The 23,470-nt window shown below is 37.6% G+C and overlaps 1 protein-coding gene across 1 annotated transcript in view; it reads left to right on the top strand.

Moving 5' to 3' along the window:
- LOC141334843 (obscurin-like) overlaps nucleotides 1–23,470 on the top strand; it is a 32,780-nt gene extending 9,310 nt beyond the window's left edge. The window contains exons 4-9 of the mRNA XM_073840103.1: nucleotides 20,302–20,616; nucleotides 20,719–21,039; nucleotides 21,189–21,275; nucleotides 22,375–22,431; nucleotides 22,547–22,627; nucleotides 23,466–23,470. Of these exons, the coding sequence (XP_073696204.1) occupies nucleotides 20,302–20,616; nucleotides 20,719–21,039; nucleotides 21,189–21,275; nucleotides 22,375–22,431; nucleotides 22,547–22,627; nucleotides 23,466–23,470 (866 nt within the window). The remainder of the gene's footprint in view (nucleotides 1–20,301; nucleotides 20,617–20,718; nucleotides 21,040–21,188; nucleotides 21,276–22,374; nucleotides 22,432–22,546; nucleotides 22,628–23,465) is intronic.

The following is a 23,470-nucleotide window of genomic DNA, read 5'->3' as shown; positions in this document are numbered from 1 at the left end:
GTGTGAGAGAGATGTCCGGTGAGTCCTCTTTTCTTCTCTATTACTTGCTTTTTTCCTTCCTGCCTAACTTCATTTGCGTAAATAGGTTTGAGTGTAGCAGGAATTTGAGCTTTGAATGAATTTGAACGTCAGCTTCACGTGTGTAATTTTATTTAAAATGTATATTCAGTGCAGAAAGGAGACTTTTACTTGAAAAGGTCCATTTAATCGGCAAAAAAAATCGTTGTGTCTAATGATTAGTTGATTACGGAGTTGTTTAGGACAAATAGTTTCACAAATGAAGTCTTTCTATGAACTGGGTACTTTTTTCTTTAAACAAAATGTATGTCGAGTCACCTTTATTTATAGAGGGCTTTTAACAATACAGATTGTCAATCCTGCAAAAAAAAAAAAAAAAAAAAAAAAAAAACCAGGACATGTTGGTTAGGTATGTTTTGATGCTGGTTTATGCCGGTGCTTTGCTGGTTTATGCTGGTGCTTTGCTGGTTTATGCTGGTCCTTTGCTGGTTTATGCTGGTTTATGCCTGTGCTTTGCTGGTTTATGCCGGTGCTTTGCTGGTCCTTTGCTGGTTTATGCTGGTTTATGCCTGTGCTTTGCTGGTTTATGCCGGTGCTTTGCTGGTTTATGCCGGTGCTTTGCTGGTGCTTTGTTGGTTTATGCTGGTCCTTTGCTGATGCTTTGCTGGTTTATGCCGGTGCTTTGCTGGTTTATGCTGGTCCTTTGCTGGTGCTTTGCTGGTTTATGCTGGTCCTTTGTTGGTGCTTTGCTGGTTTATGCTGGTCCTTTGCTGGTGCTTTGCTAGTTTATGCTGGTCCTTTGCTGGTGCTTTGCTGGTTTATGCTGGTCCTTTGCTGGTGCTTTGCTGGTCCTTTGCTGGTTCTTTGCTGGTGCTTTGCTGGTTTATGCTGGTCCTTTGCTGGTGCTTTGCTGGTTTATGCCGGTGCTTTGCTGGTTTATGCCGGTTCTTTGCTGGTTTATGCCAGTGCTTTGCTGGTTTATGCTGGTCCTTTGCTGGTGCTTTGCTGGTTTATGCCAGTGCTTTGCTGGTTTATGCTGGTCCTTTGCTGGTGCTTTGCTGGTTTATGCTGGTCCTTTGCTGGTGCTTTGCTGGTTTATGCTGGTCCTTTGCTGGTCCTTTGCTGGTCCTTTGCTGGTGCTTTGCTGGTTTATGCTGGTCCTTTGCTGGTGCTTTGCTGGTTTATGCTGGTCCTTTGCTGGTGCTTTGCTGGTTTATGCCGGTGCTTTGCTGGTTTATGCTGGTCCTTTGCTGGTGCTTTGCTGGTTTATGCTGGTCCTTTGCTGGTGCTTTGCTGGTTTATGCTGGTCCTTTGCTGGTGCTTTGCTTGTTTATGCTGGTCCTTTGCTGGTGCTTTGCTGGTTTATGCTGGTCCTTTGCTGGTGCTTTGCTGGTTTATGCCGGTGCTTTGCTGGTTTATGCTGGTCCTTTGCTGGTGCTTTGCTGGTTTATGCTGGTCCTTTGCTGGTGCTTTTCTGGTTTATGCTGGTCCTTTGCTGGTCCTTTGCTGGTGCTTTGCTGGTCCTTTGCTGGTTTATGCTGGTCCTTTGCTGGTCCTTTGCTGGTGCTTTGCTGGTCCTTTGCTGGTTTATGCTGGTCCTTTGCTGGTCCTTTTCTGGTGCTTTGCTGGTTTATGCTTGTCCTTTGCTGGTGCTTTGCTGGTTTATGCTGGTCCTTTGCTGGTGCTTTGCTGGTTTATGCCGGTGCTTTGCTGGTTTATGCTGGTCCTTTGCTGGTTTGTGCTGGTCCTTTGCTGGTGCTTTGCTGGTTTATGCCGGTGCTTTGCTGGTTTATGCTGGTCCTTTGCTGGTTTTTGCTGGTCCTTTGCTGGTGCTTTGCTGGTCCTTTGCTGGTGCTTTGCTGGTTTATGCTGGTCCTTTGCTGGTGCTTTGCTGGTTTATGCTGGTCCTTTGCTGGTGCTTTGCTGGTTTATGCTGGTCCTTTGCTGGTGCTTTGCTGGTTTATGCTGGTCCTTTGCTGGTCCTTTGCTGGTGCTTTGCTGGTGCTTTGCTGGTCCTTTGCTGGTGCTTTGCTGGTTTATGCTGGTCCTTTGCTGGTGCTTTGCTGGTTTATGCTGGTCCTTTGCTGGTGCTTTGCTGGTTTATATATATATATATATATATATATATATATATATATATATATATATATATATATATATACCTGCATCCCAGTACCAAAACATACCTAACCAGCATATGCGTTTTTTTTTTGTTTTTTTTTTTCAGCAGGGAAAGCAGCTTTGGGGTAATAAATCTGAAAATAGTGAGCCAATAATGCAAAAAGTGTGTTAGATAATATTGTAGTTGATTAAACATATTTAATAGTCCAATTTGAAGATCAAACTTTTGAATGACATTCTGGTTGAGTGAACGCTGACGCGTGTTGCAGCCGCTGCTCACCAAACTAATCTGAATAAACTGTCTTCATTATGTTGGATGTCATGACTTTCCCGAGAGTATAAGGAATATAAGCTGCTTCTACAAACTCGGCTACTGTCAGTCGCTTTTGCGGCTGTTTTGAATATACTTTGGATATATTCCTACCTGTGACTCCTGGCTGTCGGATTCCCCTCCTGGGCAACGATGAGGATCCACCAAACAAGACGCTGGTTTGCCATTATCTGGATCATTCTGTCCCTTCTTCACCTGCAAGCCGATGGACTTCGTCAATACTCTGCTGCCGAACTCTTAAAACTTCGGCACCATGTCTCCGCTCTCTCCGTGCCACCTGGGCCCGGGTCCGGGGAGCTTGACATCCCCTCGGACATTGCATTCCAGCCCCGACGGAGATACGTCCACCGTGGATCTCGCCGCAAGTTCCAGTATAACAACTCTCACCCTAAGTCTCTCTGGTCCGCTATCCGCCATTGCTATCGTCGCCCTCCTCGGGATGTTGATCACAGTGCCCTGGCCAGCCTAGCTAAGTCGGCTAGCATCGCGGTGGCCAAGAATAACTCTACCACTGTTAACTTCGGCCTTCTTAACATCCGCTCCCTCAGCAATAAAGGTCATCTCATTCGGGATGTCCTCGCTGACCATAAGCTTGACTTTCTGTGTCTGACTGAAACCTGGCAGCAGCCTAATGACTTTGCCTCTCTGAACGAGTCCACTCCGCCCGGGTTTGTTTACATCTGCCAGCCCCGCACGTGCGGCCGCCGGGGTGGAGGTCTCGCGATGATACACCGCGAGAGTTGGAAAGTCGTTCCTGTGTTTGCTGCTGCTGTGTTCTCCTGCTTCGAGTACTTTGCCTTCCTTCTCCCTCGATCTACTCCTACAGTTATTGCCATCATCTACTGCCCACCAAAACAGAACAAGGACTTTTTAAATGACTTTTCTCAGCTGCTGACACATTTTTCATCTCTGGCTCACAATGCTATTATCCTTGGTGACTTTAATATCCATATGGACAATGCCAACAATGCTCTCTCTAAAGAGTTTTCATCCTGCTTAGAAAGTTTTGGTTTGCAACAATTTATACATTTCCCATCTCACTGTAAAAATCACATTCTGGACTTGGTCTGTTGCTCTGGCATCACCCCCACGGTCTGTAAACCTCATTCACTTCTTTATTCTGACCATGTGCTCATTACTTTTAACATTTAATCTCACCCTCTCTAAAATCCTCCCCCGAACTATTTCTTTTCGCAAAATAAAAGACATTAACATTACCACTTTCTCTTTGAGACACCCGGCGAGGCATTCAAATATCTGGAGGGCCAGGATAAAACCTGAACGAACTATTCGGACTGTTGTGTTCTCAAGGACTACTGCTATTCCATTTTAAAATAACAGTACTTATTCCACTGAAGGTACGCGACTATCTGCCCTCTGCTTTATGTGTATTTTGTTTATCAGAAGGAAACTGAAAAATTACCGAAGTCAATCTATATTGGAACTAGCCTAACTTTTATAATTCAGTGTTGTAGTTAGAGTTAGGGAGCTCGGCTGGCAGCAGGTTTTGATTGTTCAGGATGATAAAGGAGCGAACGTGTTTTTCCGTAGAATTTGTTTATTTGTTTGCCGGCGTTGTTCTAAGCCGACAGCTGAGCAGAGCAAAGTTTAAGTGTTCTTACCTGTTTTTTTTTTCCCTTTTCTTTTCTTTTCTTTTCTTTCTTTCTTTTCTTTTCTTTTCTTTCTTTTTTCTCCGGGAGATACAGGGTTCTCTATGTTTTTCTTTTTCCAAAATATCCGCAAAAAAGGATTGTTAACACTTTAGCAGCCACATGAATAGCCCATTAAAGTTTGTAACGTTTAACGTAAATGGCTTGCATAGCCCAATAAAAAGGAAGAGGGTATATACATATCTTAAAAAACAGAACGCAGATATAGTGTTTTTACAAGAAACACACTTAACAGCTCATGAACATCAAAAACTCAAGAGAGAGTGGGTTGGACAGGTTTTTGCATCCTCATTTAATTCAAAATCAAGGGGAACTGCCATATTAATTAATAAAAACGTTCCGTTTAGATTGTTAAAGACGGTCAGTGACCCTTTGGGAAGATATATATTAGTACAAGGCTTTATATATTCAGAAACGTGGACTTTTTTAAATATATACGCGCCAAACTATGATGACCATTTGTTTATGCAAACTATTTTTCTTATGATTGCCCAGACACCAGGTTGGAGTTTGGTAGGTGGGGATTTTAATTTCTGTATGGATTCGGTCCTGGATAGATCTTCACTTAGACCACAACCTCCAACTAAAGCATCTAAACTTTCTAAGACTTATATGAAAGATTTAAAATTAGTCGATATATGGAGGCAGGTCCATCCTAGTGATAGGGATTACTCTTTTTACTCCCACCCCCATAATACACATACAAGAATAGATTATTTTTTGTTACCTATCCAACTTGCACATCGGGTGATAACAATTGACTACCTTCCCCGCTTACTAAGCGATCACTCCCCATTGGTTATGTCCATATCCATGCCTGACAAAATAAGAGGCACTTATAGGTGGAGATTCAAACCCACACTCCTTAATCAAGATGATTGTGTTACTTTTATCAGAGAACAAATTAATATTTTTACCCTTACAAATAAACCCTCTTGTACAAATAAATTTATTTTGTGGGAAACATTAAAGGCCTACATTAGAGGACAATGTATTGCATATACCAAAGGGTTAGCAAAGCAAAGGAATAGTAAACTGGAAAATCTCGAAGCTGAAATAACTGATCTTGAAAAAATGTATCAAAAAAAACCTTCTAAATGCTTATATAGAAATTTACTTAATAAGAAAAGGGAATATAATACCCTGAATACATATCAAGCAGAGAGGACCATAACAAGGTCACGGCAACGTTACTATGAACTTGGGGAGAAACCACATAAGGTGCTGGCATGGCAACTTAAAACAGATGAAAACAAACAAATAATAAATTCGATAGACACTGGCAATAATATTACTTATAACCCTATAGAGATAAATAGAGCATTTAGAGAGTTTTATATAGAACTGTACTCCTCTCAAGTGAGGGACGATATGTCCGAAATGGAAAAATTTATCTCTACTGTTGACCTGCCATCCTTAACTGAAGAAAATAGTCATAGTTTGGATAGACCATTCTCCATTACAGAACTAAATGAAGCAATACAGTCATTACCATCTAATAAATCTCCAGGAGAGGATGGCTTTCCCCCTGAGTTTTATAAAACATTTAAAGATATGCTCACACCATATTTAATGGATGTTTTAGACCAAGCTAGGAATGACGGGTGCTTCCCGGAGTCATTTTCTAATGCTATCATTTCAGTTATTTACAAAAAGGGGAAAGACCCATTACAGTGTGGTTCTTATAGACCAATATCTCTTCTTAATACGGATTACAAAATAGTAACTAAAATGATAACCAGGAGACTAGAAAATTATTTACCTTTGCTTGTGAAACCAGATCAAACAGGTTTTATACGTAATAGATTATCCTCAGATAACTTAAGACGATTCTTTAATATAATACACTTTGCTAATACCAATCGGACACCTGGAGTTGCCATCTCTCTTGATGCCGAAAAGGCATTTGACCGCGTTGAATGGTCGTACTTATTTCGTGTGCTTGAAATATTTGGATTTGGTGAAAAATTTATTGATTTGATTCAATCTCTCTATAAATCTCCCAGAGCTAAAATTATTACAAATGGAGTAATCTCTGCCCCATTTCCTCTGTTTAGAGGATGCAGGCAGGGCTGCCCACTTAGCCCAGCCCTCTTTGTATTAGCAATTGAACCACTGGCAGAAGCCATTAGAATTAGTTCTAATATTAAAGGATTTAATATTGGCTCTGAAATACATAAAATATCACTCTTTGCTGATGATATTCTTTTATTTTTAACCAATCCGACAGATTCTCTTACACATCTGCAAAAACTTTTACATTCATACAGTCAGTTCTCTGGTTATAAGGTCAACTTTGATAAAAGTGAAATATTGCCTTTATCTACATTTGAATATGAAACCGTCAGTGACAAACTTCCCTTTAAATTTTCACCTGCTGGCATTAAATATCTTGGCATTTATGTAGATGGGGATTTGAAAAATCTTTATAAGCTTAACTTACTTAAAACCTTGGAGAAAGTGAGGGGTGATCTGGATCATTGGATGGACCTGCCTCTTACATTACTGGGGAGGATTAATGTCATTAAGATGAATATCTTGCCTAAATTCTTATATATATTTCAATCTCTCCCAATCCATATTCCACAAACTTTTTTTTCTTCCCTTAATAGTTTGATCAGACGTTTTATATGGCGTGGTAAAACACCCAGACTAAGTCTTGATAAATTGACTTTAGAGTATAATCAAGGGGGATTAAAATTACCAAACTTTAAAATGTACTGGTGGGCAGCACATTCAAGATATCTGGCCCAAATATTTGGAAGTGAGCCCACCCCCTCATGGCTTAAAATAGAATTATGTGAATTAAAAGAGAAAGACCCCACAGATATTTTATATAAATGGGATGAGAAATTGATAAAAAAAATCAGAAACCCAATGATTATTCATACAGTCAGTTTGTGGGTAAGGATGCAACAGACATTTGGACAGAAAGGGACTCTTTCCCCTAAAACACCATTATGGAACAATAGATTGCTCCCAAAATGTTTCCAGGATAAGCATTTTAAATTATGGGCTGATAATGGAATTTCTCATCTACAACAGTGTTTTGAGGATGAAATACTGATGTCTTTTGAGCAGCTAAAATCCAAATACAATTTAGATAATAAGGAGTTTTTTAGGTACTTGCAATTGCGAGACTTTCTAAGAGTTAAAACCCAACTGGAACTACCTAGTTTAACACAACTGGAGCAATATGTATACTCAAGTCAACCGCTATACAAAATAATCTCTAGAATATATAACTCTCTTATGATAAATAAACCACTGCCTGAATTAGATAAATCTAAAGTGAGATGGGAACAAGACTTGGACATTAGCATTGAAGGAAAAACATGGGGTGAACTGTGTCAAAATGGTGTTACATCATACTTGAACTCTAGATATAGAATGATTCAGTTTAACTTCCTTCATCAGATGTATATCACACCATCAAAGCTTCATAAGTTTAACAAAAAAAATTCACCTCTTTGCTTTCGATGTGGTGTGGAGGAAGGAACTTTTTTGCATTCCACATGGACTTGCCCTCTCATTCAGGGATTTTGGCAAAAAGTATGTCATTTTATTTCTGATATCCATGGAGTAAGTTTTCCACCAGACCCAGAAGTATGTTTATTGGGTAATTACACCAATTCCAATATTAAACAAGACTATGCCATAAGACTCACAGAAATTCTGCTAATAATTGCTAAGAAGTGCATTGCAATTAAGTGGAAATCTGATACTGTTATCCCTATAAATTTATGGTTATCTGAGGTTAATAACTGTGTACCACTGGAAAAAATAACATACTGGTTAAGAAAAAAAAGTAAAGTATTTAATAAAACTTGGCAACCCTTTTTCCGCTATATGGAAGAAACTTCAATAGACCGGATGGATTTTCTTTTCGAGTGAGGCTTTATACCATATTTACGGTATATTTACGGTATCCTGTATCATCCCATTGTACTGTATTGTGTGTATTTTTTTATTTATTTATTTTTTTTTATTTATTTATTTTTTTTTTTTTTTTTGTATGGACTAATCTCTGTCCTATTTGTGCAATAAACTGTGTAAGATTTTTGTTCGTTTTCTTTTGTTTATGTAACAGTTCAAAAGCTAAAATAAAATATTCAAAAAAAAAAACATTACCACTTTCTCCTCAGACATTAATAACAACCTCAGTACTTATTCCAATAGTTCTCCAGATGCTCTGGTCCTTCATTATAACAGCACGCTCCATAACCTCTTGGACACCCATGCTCCACTGAAGTCCAGATCTGTCTCCTTCGCACGCTCTGCACCCTGGTTCACCCCTGCCTTCCGCAAACTTAAATCCAAAGGACGCCAACTTGAACGACTTTACAACAGAACTGGTCTCACTATACATAAAGAAATGTACAACAACCATGTTATTGAATACAAGAATCACCTTTCCTCTGCCAAATCTGTCTACTACTCTGATCTAATTCACTCAAATCAACATAGTTCCAAAACCCTCTTCTCACTCCTTACCACTATAACGAAACCCCCTGATTCTCTTCCTCATCACATACAATCCTCTGACATTTGCAATTCGCTCATGTCCTTTTTTGTCTCCAAAACCTCTGATATTCACCAATACCTGACCTCATCTGGAGCTGCAGCTGCTGGAGTGGACTTTTCCTTCCCTTATTTACCCATATCAGCCACATTTTTCAGGTTCACCCTCCCCTCCATCCAAGATGTTTCAGAACTCATTTGCAAATCTAAACCCTCAACCTGTCAGCTTGATCCCGTCCCCACCACTCTGGTGAAATCCTGTCTTCCCTCTCTAGCTCCCCTCATCACCAACATTATTCATTCATCTCTCATCTCTGGTATTGTCCCTCTGTCATTTAAAACAGCCATAATCTCACCCATACTGAAAAAACCTGGCTTAGATCCCACTAATTTCAATAACCTTCGTCCTATTTCAAACCTTCCCTTTGTTGCCAAAATTCTAGAAAAATCTGTGGCTACTCAACTTCATTCCCATCTCACTACTAATAATATTTATGAGCATTTTCAATCCGGTTTCCGTCCCCTTCACAGCACTGAAACAGCCCTCCTTAAAATAACCAACGACCTGCTTATAGCCTTCGATTCTGGTTTGCTCTCCATTCTCATTCTCCTTGATCTCACAGTAACGTTCGATACTATTTCTCACTCTATCCTCCTTGACAGACACTCCTACATCGGTTTGACCGACACCCCCCTTGCCTGGTTCACTTCATATTTATCTGGTCGCACACAGTTTATCCAACTCAAATCCCATAGGTCTGACTCTTCCCCTGTTTCTGCTGGTGTCCCTCAGGGCTCTGTCCTGGGACCCCTCCTCTTCATCATTTACATTCTTCCACTTGGTTACATATTCCGTAAATACAACATCCATTTTCACTGTTATGCTGATGACACCCAGCTCTACCTCTCCACTAAACCAATCGAGTCTCTCCCTCCATCCTCCCTTACCCTCTGCTTACAAGAAATTCATTCCTGGTTCTCCGCCAACTTTCTCAAACTTAATAGTTCTAAAACTGAAGTCCTTCTCATAGGGATCCCCTCCATTCTATCCAAATCCAAATGCTCTTCAATTGTTATTAATAACTTATCTGTTTCACCTTCCCTTCAAGTCAAGAGCCTGGGCGTCATCCTTGACAGCACATTATCCTTTCGGTCACACATCAATACCATCACTCGATCGGCATACTTCCACTTACGCAATATCTCTCGTCTCCGTCCCTCACTCAACCCCCACACCACTGCTATCCTCGTGCACAGCCTTGTCACTTCCTGGATTGATTATTGCAATTCACTTCTCTTTGGTCTTCCTAATAAATCCCTCCAGAAACTGCAGCTCCTCCATAACTCTGCGGCTCGGATCATAACTCAGACTCTGACCTTTCACCATATCACCTCTACTTTGCAACAACTTCACTGGCTCCCCGTAAAACAAAGAATTAACTTTAAAATACTCCTCATTACATTTAAAGCACTTCATAGCCTGGCCCCATCCTACATTTCTGACCTTCTTCATGTTGTCACTCCAGCACGCACTCTCCGCTCCTCCTCTACTCTCCAGCTTTCTGTTCCAACTGTAAAACTTGTGACCATGGGCCACAGAGCATTCAGCTGCTCTGCCCCTCAGCTTTGTTATTCTCTCCCCCTGACCTCCGTACCATAGACTCTTTTCCAGTGTTCAAAACCAGACTCAAAACTCATTTGTTCCGTTTTTGTCTTACATCAATTAGTCATACACTTACCTTGTTATGCTGCACCTTGTTTTAACTGCTACCTGTTCTGATGTTTTGTGTGTATTTTGTATCTTTTTTATGTGTTTTCTGATTTGTACAGTGTCCTTGGGTGTCCTGAAAGGCGCTTTCAAATAAAATGTATTATTACTATTATTTAATGACAATTGTCTACACTGTAAAACCTAACAGTGGAATTCGTTAAATGAAATGAGTTAATTTAACTCAAAAATTTCTAAAAGTTATTTAAACTCAATACATATTAGTGATGTAAACTCAAACGCGAATTAGGTTAAGCAGAACTCATTTTAAATAAGTTACTAGAAATTAATTCAATCTATTATTGCCATACACTCTATGTCTATGATCGATCACAAAATATTTAAAATAAATATAAGCTTAATCTATGATTTCTAATATAGTTTTTTGAGAAGTCACGTTTGTATAATATAGGGTTCTAGATTATTAGATCTTTCATTACTAGATAAATAGCCTAACTAAATGGTAATATATTACTTTTAATAATAATTAAACAACCATAATAATAAACTATAATAATAACGATAATATAATAAATACATACATCTATTTCATTTAGATTTAGATTTATAATTTTAAAATAATTACTTTTACTGGAGGCAAAATATTTTCCGGGTTTTTTCAAAAACCGCGCGCATTTTTTCAGTCAATCACGTCTGCTCATGCTCATCCTCTCACTCACGTCACGGGATCACAGCAGGATGGATTGCGACGTAGTCCTGGAAAATATCAGGCAAGTTAACCTTTTCAAACTTCTTTATTGCTGTTTTAAGCACTTTCGAACGACTTGTGTTTTATTGTCAACTTTATTGTGTATAACGTTGTCTAGCAAAGATCAAGCAGCTATGGCGTCATTACATCAAAGTTATCAACAGGAGGTGTTAAATATGCAGTGTTATACACAACGGTTTGTCAGTGATAAATTAATAAATATGTTTTGTGGTTTCTCACAGTCGGACACAAACGAGTCCAGCAATTTTTATTTTTTCAAACTGGAGAGGCGGCTGACAGACGAACTATCTTCCACATCTTTAACCGTCACTCGCGCCACAACTCTGAACCAAGGTAAAGCAAACACACATTCCCTATTTTCAAAAATGTTTAAACTTTTTGTTAATCGTTATTTATTATTTGCTTTGTCAGTTTCATCTAGAATATCCATGTGACGCTGACGTTTAACGTTACTATACTCGCCCAAGCCCGGTGAGGAGCGTTTATACTCTGTTTTGTTAAAATTAAGTTAGTTAACATTTTAGACTGTTATTTGCTCCTCATGTTGTCTTATTTAAAATTCATACTAACAAATTGTCATGTTTTTTACATCAATCTTTTCAGAGCAAAGCCAGCTAGGGGTGGTGTGATGTCATTGGCAACAAGCTGCTGCAGTAAAAGCCTAAAATGAAGTAAGTAGAATTCACATTATATTTATATGATGGGCTTTAGGATATATACAAATTGATGGGCTTTAGTGTTTATTACGAAATTACAAGATGTAATTTGTCACGTTATAAAAAGTAAAGTTCTTCAGTTTTTATTTTTTGATGAATTGCAATTAATGCAATTGCAATTGTGTCCAGAATTACCAGCAACACAAATTCAATCTCTGCTCTTCTGAAGCAATACTGTAATTTTATGTGAATATTAGATTTGAAATTTAGACCTAAACAATGATCAATGGTGAATACACAGCACAGATGAAAAATGGCAAACCTCAACTAGCATCCCACAAGAATAACATCATGACATCTAAGGACCAGTAATGTTTGTAGTGTGCTACCATTTTGATTCAGTCTGAATTGGCAGAGTGAATGACATCTTAAATTTCAGGTTGGCTGTCATTCTGTCAGTCTTTTTTATTTTGTGTTGCTTCAGAAGAATACCAGTGAAGTCTTTTAAGTTGTGATTATAGTTATAGTTATATACTTAATTAATACAGATGAAAAAAAGATATTTTATAGGTCTAGGAACATTCCAGTTGCGTAGCTGTCTATGGAGGCTCAGAAAGTTCTCAGATATCATTAAAAATACCTTAAAGGGATAGTTCAAACTAAAATGTTTAACTCAAACCATTGCAGTCTATCAGTCATATAATGGCAGTCAATAGTTACCAAATCTTTGAGGGGAAAAAAAACATACACAGACAAAACCCAATTAAACCCTGCGGCCCGTGGTGATACATTGAGATCTTGAGACACAAAACAGTCTGTCTTGTGCAAGAAACTTAATAGTATTTATATTAGGGATGGCGAAAACTAAAAAATTTCTTGACCGACCACCGAGCCTCATTAGCCGGTTGAAACCGGTTAACCGATTAGTTTAAAATATGGTACGCTATTTGAAATAACAGCCATTTCGAGCCGCGCCTGCAATTTCGCAACTCTGTCGCATCTCTCTGCCGCTCTGCCTCCCGCACACACACACACAGACTGCCACTCACGTCACTTTTTTAAAATCCCAGACAGCGCGAAACAGGAGTCCCGCAAACGCGGCGCCGAAGAGCTTGTTGTATGTAATCGTAGGACAAATGGCTCCTTAGTTTCAAATGGTTTGGGTACAAGGTGATCGCTTTGAAAATAAAGGCGTTTGTCTAGGTTAGAAGCTCATTTGAAACATTGCCACGGCTCATTTAAGAAAATGACAGCTCCGAAGAGACGCCGCTTTAGTTGAGGTAACAGTGCTAACCATAATAAAGAAAGATGATGATCATCATCACCTTATCGGTTACCACTGAAATGTAGATGTAATGTATTTCCAAATCTAAGCCCATCTTATGCGGAATGTTGCCTAATAGACTGCAACATGATAAAACCAATGCATAAAACAGGCACCTTCAGAATGCGTAAAAGACGCACCGGCACTTTTTTTTTAACCGACTACCGACAACTTTGACCGGTTAACGTTGATACGGTCAACCACCGGTCAAACGGTCATCGGTTAACATCCCTAATTTATATCATTATTTACCTCTGATCCACCGGAACTCTCCGCTGTATGGAGCGTGTTCACAACAACCGGTGCATGGTGCGTCAACGTGCTCTGGCGATTGTAGTCGGTGAAAAGTCAACACTCCCAGATGGGTTTGCACAAGAAAACGTAATCTTTTAGTTTTTAATCAATTGCCAGAATCAGGATAAGCACAAGTAATTATCATTTTGAGTAGCCACTATGCACTATGTAAACAATGAGTGATGTGTACACATGACAGACCGCTTCCGTGCGTGCATCTACTATGGCAGATCACGTTGACGCATCACGCGCCGGCTGTTGTGAGGACAGTAGAACGTTGCGATCGATCAAAGGTAAATAATAATATAAATACTGTTCAGTTTTTTGTACAGACCGATAGTTTTGTGTCTCAAACCTCAATGTATCGTCACGAGCCACCGGGTTTAAATTGGAATACGGGCTTAGAACAACATTAGAGTAAGTAATTCTCATTTTTGGGTGAACTATCACTTTTTCTCTCTGTTCTGTAATAAAGAACCTTAGATTGTCAAATTAAATAGTAAATTAGTAAAATGAGTTTATGTAAATTAAATTAAATTAAATCTCTAAAACATTTAGCTGATATTCACATCTGAAAATCCTGCTGATAAACAACTCTGGAAGTTGTGATGTGAAAATTAAAGTACTACAGGTTTTTTGTTTTAAATTGTGTACATACCTTATTGAATAAACACTTTCCCGATCCTTCACACCTTTATTGTAATTTATGAAAATGTAAATATGTCTGATTTGTTTAGATATGATGATATTTGGTGACGTACACTAACAAAACTTTTACTGCATTTAGAAAACAGGAGCCTGATCAGGTGCAGATGGCAGCTGTCACCATCACTGTTAAGGAGGAAGAGGGAACATTATTCTTAAACCCAATGGAATGTCAGCAGAGACCACGTCAACTAGATGAGCCCCAGAGACAGATCATCATTGAAGACCTCATCACCTAGACGGCCATCGACACAAGACCACGAGAACCAGATGAGTCCTCTCCAATCTGACTTTGTGGCAACATGGAACTTTTGCGTGTATGTTAATATTAGTCTGTTTCTTTCTTATTCTGAGGTTGCTGTAGCCACCAGGTCTAGTCTGTATCCAGATCAAATGGTCACTGCAGTAATGTAAAGTTGCTTTGACACAACTTGTATTGTAAAAAGCATTGTATAAATAATTTTGACTTGGATGTTTTGATTGTATCTGAAGATGGTGTCTGCCAAGTCTTGGCTCAGTGTACGGGTTTTTTTTTTTTGCACTAATGTATTCCCTTATAGTATACATACTTAAGATTAACAGTACTTTCTATACAAAATTTAAGGAAAACCTTTTTTTTAATATTTTATTTTAAAATTGATCCACTGTGTTTCATATCATTTATTGTTATTATTTTTAATATCATCAATTATAATTAGTATTTTAAAAAGGAATTTTGTTAAACATTTCCTTGTTTTTGCTGTCTTTGCTTATTTGGTGAAAAGTCTGATAAGATAGCGTAAATGTTATTTTTTTAACTAAACAGATCAATTATTTTTATTTATGCTTTAAAACATTTGTTGTATTTCAATAAATACTTAAGAAAACCCACCTGTTCTGTCATTATTACCAGTGTTTTTGGTACGTCTTATGTAACTTTATTGCTTTGAGTTTGATGAACTTAAACCATCTAAGGCAATCGGTTTCCTCAAACCATTCAAGTAGCAAAAAGTTGATAAGACTTAGTTGGATTTGTTACCTGAATTCAAACTGACTGAGTGGAATAAACTTACATTTTTAAAGTTGAGTTAACTCAAATAATTGCCTAAGCTAATGTTAAAAAGAATAAGTTAATTAAACTCAATGTATATGAGTTTATAGTACTCAATTTTGGGTTTTACCAAACTTAAATGGTTTAAGGCAATCAGTTTCCTAAAACGGTTTGAGTTACCGTAACTTGTCGGGTTTTACAGTGTACTTTCTGCTGTTACATCAAGTTCATGGTTCTCTCTTTTCTTTTTTCAACAAGTTTCTGAAAATGAACTGTTTTTACTTTTACTTCAGAGTTTACTGAAGAAAATGAGAAGAATGGAGAATTGAGTGAAGCTGATGAGAAAAATCATGTCAAAATGAGTCTCTCTCAAACCGAACAGAAAGATTTAAAGAAATGCAGAGCCAAGAAGTCTGTCATCTGCACTCAGTGTGGAAAGAGTTTGGCAAACAAACATAGTCTTAAGCTTCACATGAGAGTTCACACTGGAGAAAAACCATACACTTGTGATCAGTGCGGAAAAAGTTTCTCACAATCAATCATGTCACTGATTTTTTTTGTGTACTCACATAGCTAATGCAACAAAAGTCACCAAGTGTCATCTCATTCTGATGAAGCTACGATTTTTAAAAATTCAAAACATAAAATTTTTTGACCAAAGAGGCCCAGGTGTTACCATAGTAACCACAAATCAACCATGATGTTGCTACACTAACTATAGTTTAACCACCGTATCTGTAGTAAAACTGTGGTAGCCTAATCAATACACCACAAAAACATGGTTACTGCACTTTTACTATAATAAAATCATGGTCAATTTAATGAGCCAACTCATAAATGAAGATTAACGTATTCTTAAATAGCAGTTTATGACATTTAATTTTTAACATCAACGGAAATAAATGGCTTTCATACTCGGTCAGACTCAGACTGGAGCTGTTTTAGATGAACCGCTCACTTCAACAGTGCTTCACAAATCAAGAACTTGAGTCAAAGTACATAAACTATTACTCAACTACTATAAAGACTGATAGTTTATAGCTCAATACGACATTATTATGAATTATTAAGAATTGTCAACTACCTAGCATTCGTTAATAAATGAAATTAATAAGTTAATTTTGTTGATGCATACAAGCAAATGTTTTATTTTATTAGCTTGTTTATCAAACATTAAACTGATATGTCAGCATCAAAAACTCTTTGCAAAGGTTTTATGTGAGTTAGAAGTGTAGAAGCAGCATGTGCATTAGAGGTGGAGTGATTTTAATCAAATAAAGCCATCTGTCAGATACTTACCTACACTGCTGTAACATGTGAACATATGATCAGTGTTGGGGAAACTTACTTTTAAAACTAATGCATTACAATATTGCATTGTCCCCAAAAAAGTAACTGTAGGCAGCTAAGTCTGGTACCATAAGCAGCTGAGTGATGTTTGTAAACAGCGGTCAAAAAACTGTGTGCACCTTCCCTCCAGAAACACCTGTTACCTGAGGAAATGTCCCTACCTTTATTTTGTAAGCATTTAACCAAGAGTGACCCATGCTGGACACACATATACATAACAATGAAAAGCAAAAACAAAAATAGCTCTTGCTGTAACTGATTACAGTACATCACTTAGTTACTCTTATTGTAAAGTAACGCATTACTTTTGAGTTACTTTTTTAATCTGGGCAGGGCTTGCTCGTTTGTTGTCAATATATAAAAAGTTAATTTACAAGTGTAAAAGTCTATTTACATCAAAAGTGAAATTGAAGGAAATTTAAATTCACGTCTGTACAGTAGAGGGCGCAGCTCAAACAAACTGCATGAAGAACACGAATCAGGAGAAGAAAGTTCAACACAAATGTCTCATTTTTGCTTTGTATGGTCGAATTGTATCATCGAAGGTCAGAAGCAAAAACATTGGTTACTAAAATGGAATTAGACAAATAATACTTGTCTTAATTATTGCAGGTTTGAATAATATTCAGAGTTTGCATTTGACTGTTTTTTATTCATTTTGAGGAATGCTGAATCTGTTTGTGTGCAGGTGAGATACATGTTCACATTTAGTCTAGAACTACAGTAATATCATATTCACACAGAGCACACAACACTTCTGAACTCACTCCCGATTTCTCTCAACATGGCAACCCCAGAGCTGTCACTCAATACATGGGGAAACTAAGCAACTGCCGCTACTTATTTGGAAAACAAGTTCAGAAAATTTTAATTATGCATTCAAAAGTAATGCATTACCTTACTTGATACTTCTTAAAAAGTAATCTATGTATGTAACTTGCTCTCCCAGAATAGTGCATATGATATATATGCACAATTTATACTTGAATAGAAAAAGCCAAATGTTGCAACTCCTAAATATAATTTTATTTGTGCACATGGGTTTTCGGTTCAAGTTAAATTGGCTGTAAAAAAATGTAAATGAAAAAGAAAAATTCAAGTAATAAGTAACAGCCATGTTTTGGTTAGTTATTAAATTACATATGAACTAAAAAAAAAAAATATCAGTTTAATCAAAATCAAGACATTGAAAGGTAATAATTGCCTACTTCTGAAAGTTTACTGACCTGGGGCCAGCTGCATAAACATAGCTACTATGTAAAACGGTGTATTATTAATAAAGCTGTATAGGAGTTGTTATGTAAACAACAGCATGCAGATTTAGAAACATTAGCTACAACATACTACAGTTGTAGTAATCTACAGGGGGAAAAAATCAATCAGTGAGAGTTTGAATGGAGATTTGGCGCCTCATGCCGGACACTTGGCGCGTTTTCTATAAAGGGGTGAGCGGGGCACAACCTAACGCGGGGTTAATAGTAACACGCGTGGTTTAAATATTTCCACACATGCTAGCATAACCAAATTTACGGTGTTTACTAGTTGCCATAGCAACACTATGCAGAGAAAAAAAGACCGCCGATATTCAAAAGCCTTTTGAAGATATCGCTGAATATTTATTTTACCATAGTAAAAGTACATTTCTGGCTGAAGTAAACTTTTCATTTCAGTTTTTAATAATCATTTAAAATTCGACAAATCTGCTATTATCTTAATCTCCAATTTGTTATTTATCAGTTTAGATGGTTTATTAATGCTTCGCAAACCAGCAGAAGACAGTAACCTGCTTTAAACTCCAGTCGCACAGCTGGGGAAAGATGTAACACTGTTACAATATTCCCCGCTGTTATGCTATTCTGTGACATTAGCGGTGCAGTTTACACGACTTACTTCTAAGGATTTTGATAAGATACCTCAAGAAACAGGTGAATAAAGGCTGACAATCAATGTTTAACGTTCAGAAGTTATTATTTCAAGTAATGTAAAGCTGTAAGAGCCATTGTTGGTATTGTTGAGATATTGTGGTCCACTGGGTGGCGCTAAATAATAGGTATAACTACTGTGCCTGTGTAATGAGGCCAGGTGGCGTTGGTAATTGGAAAGCACACGGTTTTTGACCGTGCTGAACGTGCTGAAGGGTAAATTGCCTGCTAGTATGGGAATAACGCAGTATTTGGATATTTGCTTTGTGTACACGTTACGAATTTTATATGCACATGTTCACGGAGAAAGGGAAAAGCAGATTGAGGCTTTATTTACTCACCTGCACAAAATAAAGACATTCTGCTATAACCAATTTTAGCTTGCATGGACTCTTAATTGCACGCGTTAATTACGTGCTCACCAGCGACAACAGCGACAAGGAAGGCTGTTACAGTAAAGCATTTTGGCTCGTTTATGTGTGTCGTGTTCTATTAGAGCTGTGTGTGGAGGAGTGGAGTGTTCTTCTGAATGTCTAAATGTGTTTCATCTATCTGTCCACATTGTTTTTAACTAGTTAGCAGCTGTGTGTTGCGATCAAAGCCGTTCAAAGCATTGTTGCAATGTGTTCATTTTCAAACTCCAAAATTCGATTATTTTTTTTTTTAAACGTCATTACTTCATTTGAAAAAAGTTCAACACATGTATTTTACTGACAAAATATTTTAGTTTTTTATGTATATTTATTTCATTCGATCAGATAACATTTTAAGCTGTCATATGGTCGTGTTACAACGTGCCACTCAGATGTTACAATGCACCCCACCTACGGGGCATGTTGTCACGTTTCACTTCCTTTCTTTTGAGGCAAATAACGAAAAACCTATACACTCTAAATATGAAACAAAGCAATATATTTGTACTAGACAAGTGTGAAAATAACGTGGATAAAAAATTGTACTCTGAACCCCACGTGGATTTACATAAACCGCGAAATTCAAAAAGTGTTAGGTTGTGCCCCGCTCTCCCCTATTTTTTTTTTTTCTTAGTTATTATTAGTATCTTGGGCGGATCACTCCGCTGTGGCGACGGCTGTTAAAGAGAGCAAGCCGAAAGAGTGATGACACAATGATGATTCCCACGATTCAGTGCTAAAAAGATTGTTTTCACAGAACAAACTAAAACTTAAAACTGTTAAATATTACCTCTCATCTTTATACGTTCTAATTTTAAAAGAATAGCCAACAAATTCACACAAATATGTCAAAATACCAATCTTGCAGAGTATTCACATGAACACAGTTGCTTGTTTCTACAATGAACCTACACAATTAGAAGAAAAACAGATGTGGAGACACAGTGTCAGTTAGATTTGTATCTTGTATAATTCTTCAAGAATTATCTGAGTTGCTTTGATCTGCACTATTATGTAACACCGGTACTCGCTGATTTAATATTCACTGTATTTTTTCTGACATATTAGATTAGTAATAAAATCTACTTGAATTTGAGAGGATATTTACAAGAAATATGAAGCAACACTCCATTATGACTGGTACAGTGTCACAACAGCAACACTAGCAGATTTTAAAAACTTAGATCAGAGGAAGTGTACAAACACAGGAAGAGCTGCTAGTATTTAAAGAAAGAGTTGTGAGAATGTAATGAAGAGGAGACTGTCAGAAAGAGAAAATGGCTGATAAGTGTCATCTGTGTCTGCTGGGACTGATCTTTCTCTCTTCACTTCTCACAGGTAAACACATTTCTACATGCTCTTTAATCTCCTTTGAAAGAGTTCAGTTTATATCTGCATACAATAAAGTTTCATTCAATAATATGTAATTTAAAGTCCTTGTGTTTCAGGTACCAGTGGAGTGGATGATGCTCATGTGTTCATCAGTTCTGGTGAAAATGTCCGTCTGCCCTGTAATAATTCTCTTCAGGACTGCAAATCAACTACATGGAACTATAATAACAGACATTCAGCAGTTGAACTGATTGGTTTAGGGATAAAGAATAAAGACACAGAGAGTCATGAGAGACTGAGTCTGGGGTCTGACTGCTCTCTGAACATCAAGAACGTCACCAAAGAAGATTATGGATTTTACACCTGTCGGCAATATGTGAATGGACAACGACAAGGAGATGATGCACGTGTTTATCTGTATGTTCTTCACGGTAATTGTATGATTATATGGTCAATTTAAAATGACAAATTATTTATTTAAACTTACATGATGATTGAAAACTCTGTGATTTGTGTGTTATTTTGTTCTTCAGTCTGTCCATCATCATCCTCACAGACTGAGATCAGTCCAGGCAGCTCTGTAATTCTCCCCTGTCAGTTGTATTCATCATATGGAGTCTCTTGTGAAAATTGGATCCGTTCTCAGAGAATTGAGCTGTTCTGGGTGAATCAGGCTGGTGTCAAACTGACGATATCAGACTCCAGATATCAGATATCAGCTTCAGGACACTGTATCCACACTGTGTCTACATCACTCCTGAATGAAGATGACAACAGAGAGTGGAGATGCAATGTTACTCACGGAGATCAAGTCAAGAGCTCAACCACATATAGTCCCACAATCAAGAGTTCAGGTGAGAAAACAATCTCATTAATCAGTTACTGAAGAGTCTTTTTAGATGAGCTAATATAGAGTTGTTCTGTGTGTTAACTAAATAAAAAATGAGTGTCACATTTCACAGTATGATTGATTAATCTGAACTAACAGATGTCATCTTTACAGCTCAAGATAAAACAACGGCAGCAGTGATTCCAGTCCACATCACAAACTCTCAGGATCCCTCAACTCCAAACACACATGTGACTAAAGGTACATCATCACTGTTTTTCTCACCTAAGTGTGTCGCAGTGGCTCTCAGATACTGTTTTCTTCTCTGAGTGTGCTTTACTGTTTAAAGATCCACTGAAGTGTTTTGAAACACACAGTTTAATAAAGTTAAGCTCAATAAGCAGTGAAAAAGTACTGCTCAGCCTGTCTCAGACAGCATTCGGTTGCTTTATATTTCATTGCTCTTGAAAGAACAAATTATGTCAAAACGCCCATGTTTGTGTGGAGCAGTCTTGTAAACGCAGTCAGTTGTGTGTTAAACGTAAACAACTGGGCGTATATTGGATCAGTGCAGTTGGTCCTGAAGGGAGAGGGTGTACACACTGGGCACGGTTGCTTCGAACTGAGCCCGAACATGATTGCTCCTGTATTTAACTGGAAAAAAGTGGCGTGCAGCAGAAAAAAAAAAAAAAAAAAAAAAAAGAGGAACTTGGTTCAGAGAGGATTTCTGCTCTACTGTGGTCAAACTTGCTGGGTTCTGAGTAATATGTTTCCAGACTTCAACAGTGAGATCACAGCTCTGAAAATACTACACCTGTCATAATTCACTATTTTACTTATGAAGGTGTAGAATAGCTATCAACCATCTCAGTATTGTAAGAGCAACTACACAAAGACTCATATTGACTCACAGAGGTCCAGTACATATTTATCATTTATGTGAAGCTGACCCAGCTGGCATTTTAACGTGGAGTCAGCGTTGAATCAACGTCACTACGTCAAGTGTCAGTGTTGGATAACCATTGGATTTTGTTTAGATTTTGCAAATGAATGTTGGAACAACGTTATTTTTTCTACTGATATATTTCAACAAAATGTTTAAAAGTCATGGTTGTAAAAATAATGTTGATTTGACGTACAACTCAAATTTTATTTATATTTCTTTGTTGAATCCATAGTATATTAACAACACCATTTCAACCATTTGGTATTCAACGTTGTTTTGACGTTGAATGAATGTTTTTTCATAAACTGACATTATTTCAACCACATTTAAACGTTTAAGGTCGGTCGAATGCCAGCTGGGAAGGTATTAAGATGTTTTATTTATATGTTCATTGTGTTTGAACTGAACTAACAGACACGATCACAGATCTGGGAGAAACTGAAGTCAGGACTGTTGGAGCGTTATTGAGAGGTACGCCACGTCTTTGCATTGTTTATTGTTATATACCTTTGATTTCATTCACAGCTTCACAGATGGAGAGTGTTTTGTTTTTTTCTCTTGATTTTGTTTATCATCTTTCCTGCAGTGATTATGATTATCGTTGAGTTTGCAGCGTTTACTGCTCCTACTGTGATTCTTCTTCAGATCGTCTGTGCAAGAAGAGCTGGTGAGTTTTTGAGATGATTCACATTGATCTGTGACAATCTGCAATCAAAAAAGCTCAGTAAATGCTTTTGTGTTGAATTATTTTGCAGGGAGGGAAAAACTCGCAGCACCAAGAGGACACAATACTCTATAAATAACAGGACTAGACTACAGCAATAATTTATCTTTATGTAAATGATATTATGAATATTGTCATGCAGCTTCCAAGGATATGTTCTCCATATACTGTACTTAATGCTTAAAATGTAACATTAAAAACAGTGATCTTCTCCACCTACGTCATGCTTCAACATGTTTCTTTGAGAATTACCATGCAAACAAATATAAATTCAGAATTTATAAACCTCTATTTTATTTATTTATTCATATAAATGTGTCTAAAAGTTACTCTCATTTGGTTACTAACCCTTACTTTTGAATAATTAAATAGATTTGGACACAACAAATATGCATCATATCAGCATTATGTCTTAATAGGCACATTTTCATGACAAAACCAATATCTAAAGTCAAGAACAGTCTAAAACCAAACCTTTTTAGAACCAATATTTGCATGATGAAATGAAATCTCTGATGAAAGACGCCTCACTGTACCACCACAGAGAGGCATGAAATCGCTTTGCAGAACATGTCTGGTGGAATGATCTTCCCACCCCTATCAGGAATGCAGACTCCTTAACAGCCTTCAAGCGTCTGCTGAAAACCCATCTTTTTCGACACTATTTGACTCAATAAGAGAAAAAATAAATAAATTCTTGATCTTCTTTCCAGCACTCATTTAACAATGCCTGAGATATATGGTATTTTTGAGCACTTTCTATGTCGATCTGCCTCCTTAGGATGA

Source organism: Garra rufa, chromosome 1, assembly GCF_049309525.1.
Source record: "Garra rufa chromosome 1, GarRuf1.0, whole genome shotgun sequence".
In the NCBI taxonomy this organism is placed as follows: domain Eukaryota; kingdom Metazoa; phylum Chordata; class Actinopteri; order Cypriniformes; family Cyprinidae; genus Garra; species Garra rufa.
The sequence above is the reverse complement of the archived record's forward strand: the minus strand, read 5'-3'. Positions and strand labels throughout refer to the sequence as shown.